This window comes from Etheostoma spectabile, chromosome 14, assembly GCF_008692095.1.
Source record: "Etheostoma spectabile isolate EspeVRDwgs_2016 chromosome 14, UIUC_Espe_1.0, whole genome shotgun sequence".
In the NCBI taxonomy this organism is placed as follows: domain Eukaryota; kingdom Metazoa; phylum Chordata; class Actinopteri; order Perciformes; family Percidae; genus Etheostoma; species Etheostoma spectabile.
Window position 1 is genome coordinate 4,489,540 of NC_045746.1, and position 4,732 is coordinate 4,494,271.

Sequence of the window (4,732 nt, forward strand, 5' to 3'; positions counted from 1 at the left end):
AGAAACGGTGCAGAATCTGTCTGTGTTTCTTTACTTCATAACGTGATTATGACCGCTATAAGTCACCTTATGCCTTGTGTGTGGGCTTTATGGAATCATGAGACTTTAAGCTTTCTAATGACGTGTTGCATGAGCGTGTTTGTGACGATTTAATGCTTGCAGTTCATGAAGGAAGAAACGTTTTCTCCTAAAGTGGAGAAAACAAACCCGTCAGCGGAATTGTGCTCGCAAAGAGGTTTAAACAGCTGGAGACAATTACGGGATTGGAAAGGATTCAAAACCGACCCTAAATTGTTCCTCTCCCTTTTTTTTGTTTAACAGAACGTTTAATTTTTGTTTTATTTAAATTAATTGATTTATTTAATATATATATGTATATGTATATATATAAACTAAAATAAGATTTTAAATTAATTGTATAAATTGCACTTCCTCATACTTCTACTTCTTGTTTTTGTTCTGAACTTTTCCCTAGGAAAGTTACTTTGGGTTTTTTGCTATATATGAGACGCTAACTTACTTTAAACAAGTGTGCAATGAAAGTACATTTTTACGTTACAAGTGCTCTAAGCGATGTTGGGTGACGTTACTTCTTGTTGACGTTCAAAGTATTTTCAAACGTAACGAGACTGGGTCGCCTCTCTCTCCTCCTCATTCCGTCCCCTCCCCGTCCCTTCTGTGCTTCTGCACACTAACCCCCCACCCCCAAATCCTTCTTGGTGGTTATTGGCTGGAACGCTGGAACACTGTTTGTGTTTGCTTCGTGGTGCAGGTTGGCACTGTTTATTTTTGATGCTGTTTGTAGACCCTGGGCTGTCTACAGAGATCGCATGGGAACAGGCAGTTCACGGATAGTGAGGAGATGTTTGCTGTATGTGATAAAAAAAAAAACGTGTGACATCGCTTAGAGCACCTGGAATTAGAATACATTTGTTGACGCATGTGTGTAGCAGGACTGCCCGGTTGCCTGCTGTGATCATGTTGGCTAGTGTGGGGTGACTGTTCATACTTTTACAGGCACAGCGAGCATTTCTAAAGAGAGAGCCTGCTTTGTGGCTCAACAGGTGCAGGGAGGTTACGATGTTGCCATGTCTGGTGCCTTGCAATTATTTGCTGAAAGGCAGTCCTAGGAAGTGTTGTCCACAATCCACCACAATGCAGAGTTATAGACCCACTACAAATCCACAGTGAGGTATCAATGTTTAATTTTGTGTCTATATCCAAAACAAGTTTAAATACAGGTAAAATTAAAGACAGGGTCGACTGTATGTCATCCGCGTAAAAGAATCAGCGATACTGACATGCAGACACATGCAGTCATGATCACATTAACTCTCTTTTGGAAGTTTGTAATGACCAAGCTAAGCTAACTATAAACTATAATTATGAATTATAAATAGTGAGTGAAAATGAATCACAAGATTTTTTTTGAAATTGAATCCGATGTTTAAACACGCATGTGCAACAAACATCATGGGCAGAAAGAGAAGGAGAAGTTCATCTTGCTGCAATACTTGAATTAAAAAATGAGAGCTTACCACCAGGAGAAACCAAAGGATCCAAAGGGAGCACGCTAACTTCATATCTTCCTCTAGCAGGCGAAACGCTTGAGAGAGAGAGAGAGAGGGAATAGAAGGACAAGTTACAATTATCAGAAAACAAGTTGTGTACCGTGAAAGTGAATGAATGAACAAACAGATGGCTGTTTCAAATCAGGATTATGGCCTCCGGAGAAAACAGCAACAGCAATCATGAATCTAAAATGCAAAACACTGCAGCAGAGGAACTGCAGTTTATGACATTTTACACTTTTCCTCCTGTGTGTGTGGGTGCTTGTGTCTGAAAGACAGAGAGAAAGTGCACCCGTCAATACTTGAAACAACAGCATGAAAGAGTAACATTATATTGTGTTTGAGCAAGAAAAATACAAAGACCCAGTCAGACAAAAATAGTTAATAGTCAATCATTTTGTGCTGAGCCTCCACTCTGCAGGACGGCAGCAGCAGAACTGCCAGTTTAATAACTGAATCTGGTCTCTTTGCTTTGGCTCGTAGAGTTGCTGTTGGAAGCCCATCACTCTGTAGTTTGAACAGTCAGAACAACCTACACCCCACAGCAGCCCAGGGGGCAGGCTTATTAGCTTATAGCATGAGCAAGTCCTATAAGTCACTGAGAAAGGTTGTTTTGGCTTTCAGACTTGCAGACTGATGGTAGGCTACTTAGCATTAGGATAACAAATAAACCTGGAACTGCATCTGCCAAGAACTTAAGGCTCACAGTGCTGATGTCTGACCAGAGATGCCTTCAATTTCCCTTAAATTTCTTATTCATAAATTATAGTAGATATGAGGATGACTGTTGTTGGCGCCAGATGTTCCCTGTCTACTCTCAGAAAGAGACCACTTCTAATTCTCTCTCCCAGATCCAAATACAACTCTCATTTTCAATAAATTAGAGCTTTAGTGATTAGTCAATTAAAATATTAGTCGGTTGACAGGAAATTAATCAGCAACTATTAAAATGCAAGTGTTTAAGTAATTTTTCAGCGGAAAAATGTCCTACAATACCTTGTTCTAGCTCCTTAGTTGGGAGGATTTGCTGCTTTTACTTTTATTACTTGAAAGTGAAATTTACAAATATTGTTTGTACGACAAAAGAAGCAATCTCAAGAAGTCACCTTAGTTGTTTGTCATTAATCACTATGTTCAGATATGTTATGCACCAACTAATGAAATAATCATTATTTGCAGCACAACAAGATATAAAACTGAATTACATCTTTCAGTTTTAACAGGTGGTGGTCACTATTTTTCCATACCACAATCAAAGGGTAACATACGTTTAAGTGGGGGAAGGTGTTGTGATGGCTTCAGCAAGAGCTCAGATAACAAAATAGCTATTTAAAATAGCTGGCAGCGTTTGAAATTACAGTTCATTTGACTACTCTTGGTGTAAAACTTATAGTATTTCCTGTCAGTTTTAAATGGGGCTTCAACAGGTTTCTGCTTGGTAAATGACTAACATTATCTAACGTGATTTCCTGTTGAGAGATACATTGACTAATGAATTGTTTTGGCTCAAAAGAAAACCAACAAGTTTTTCTTGTCCATTTTAGTGCAGTTCACCTTAAACCTCACCCGCTGTCCGAATCAGAATCTAGTTAGCCATTTTCAGCCTGATCCTTAACTCTGATGAAGGTTTCCAGTATGAATAGAGACCATACAGTATGTAATGTGGATCCAGCATACTAGAAAGCTCAGTCAAGGACACAGCGACAGACCTCTCCATATCTCTGCTTTCTAAAGAAGTAGGGAAGAAACACCAAGAACCACACAAAAATACCAGTTGTAGACAAAGGGATAACAGAAGGCATATGAAGGAAAAAATAGATCCCAAAATAGCCTTGGGGAATGGGAAATCTAAAAAAACTATACTACGACTATCATACCAGAGCGGAGAATTCACACCAGTCAATTATCAGCTAATCACCTCTGGGTGTGCATGAGCATGTGGATTTATCTAAAAGTAGGATATTCTCTGATAGAAATGTGTGTCTACAAGTCAAATAACATTAGAGGCACATCAGGACAATCGGCACAGCTGACCTCAGCTGTCAAATTAGGGATTTCATATTTTACATCTTTGGAAATGTGCTTATTCACTTTCTTGCCGAGCATTAGATGAAAGGATTGACGCCACTCTGATGTCTGAACACTAAATATAAAGCTAAAGCAGCCAGCAGATGGTTATCTAAGCTTAGTTTTGCATTAAGACTGGAAACCGGGGGGGAACAGCTATCCAGGCTCTGTCCAAAGGTACAAATTACACGTATCAACTGTAATGCTCATATGAATATAATACAGGTATTTATACAGATGTTTTTTTTAAAACACAATGGAAACTGTCTTTGGGATGATATTGGGGTAGCAGTTTGGATTATTTGAGACACCAATAATCTCTGGAACTTTTCAACATTATAACACTCTGTCAATCCATCAATAATATATTTGCCAACAGCAAGTTTCACATTAGTTCTGCTGCACAAGTGACAGTTCATTCAGCTATATTTGACTTTCGTCGAGGGGAGGTGTAGGACTGTCTCCTACTATGTCTTTCTGTCTTACCCATTAGTTCTTTATACATCTCTTAACATACTCCCCAGAACATTTTGCGGGCCATTAGGTCCATTGTGATATGATCTGTAAGCATGAAGCATGTATATGTAGACAATACCCCAAATAGAGAAGACAAGGGAAAGCACTCAAACAGGATGAGTGCATACATGGAGGCTAAAGCACTCGACCCTCTCCAGTCTACTGTGGATCCAATGAAAAGTTAAAATGGGGATTTGAAAGAATCTACTTTTGTAACATTAATTATTGGTTAGATTCTAAACCACTTTGAAAATGAAGAAACGTTGATTTGTGTGTAACAAGCACTGCCTGTAAAAAGTAGGGGTGGGAAAAATAATCGGTTCTTAGATGCATCTCTCTAGAACGATTCAATGCTCGATGCTCGAAGTTTTTTTTTTTTTTTAAATGTGTTGATTCTTATTACTGTCTTATTACTATTAAATTACTGTCTCCAGACATATACAAATCAGAAAGCAGAGTGACTGAAAGAGGATGATATAATGGACAAAAACTTAGAGTTTAGGCAAGAGTGCAGGAAAAAAAACATTTTGTATATATATATATATATATATATATATATATTTATATATGTATATATA

The 4,732-nt window shown here is 38.2% G+C and overlaps 1 protein-coding gene across 4 annotated transcripts in view; it reads right to left on the reverse strand.

The window, feature by feature from the left end:
- calcr (calcitonin receptor) overlaps nucleotides 1-4,732 on the reverse strand; it is a 56,621-nt gene that overhangs the window by 28,772 nt on the left and 23,117 nt on the right. For all 4 annotated transcript variants that reach the window (XM_032534934.1, XM_032534933.1, XM_032534931.1 and 1 more), the window contains exon 2: nucleotides 1,539-1,606. In XM_032534934.1, coding sequence (XP_032390825.1) covers nucleotides 1,539-1,583 — 45 coding nt within the window. In that variant the 5' untranslated portion in view covers nucleotides 1,584-1,606. The remainder of the gene's footprint in view (nucleotides 1-1,538; nucleotides 1,607-4,732) is intronic.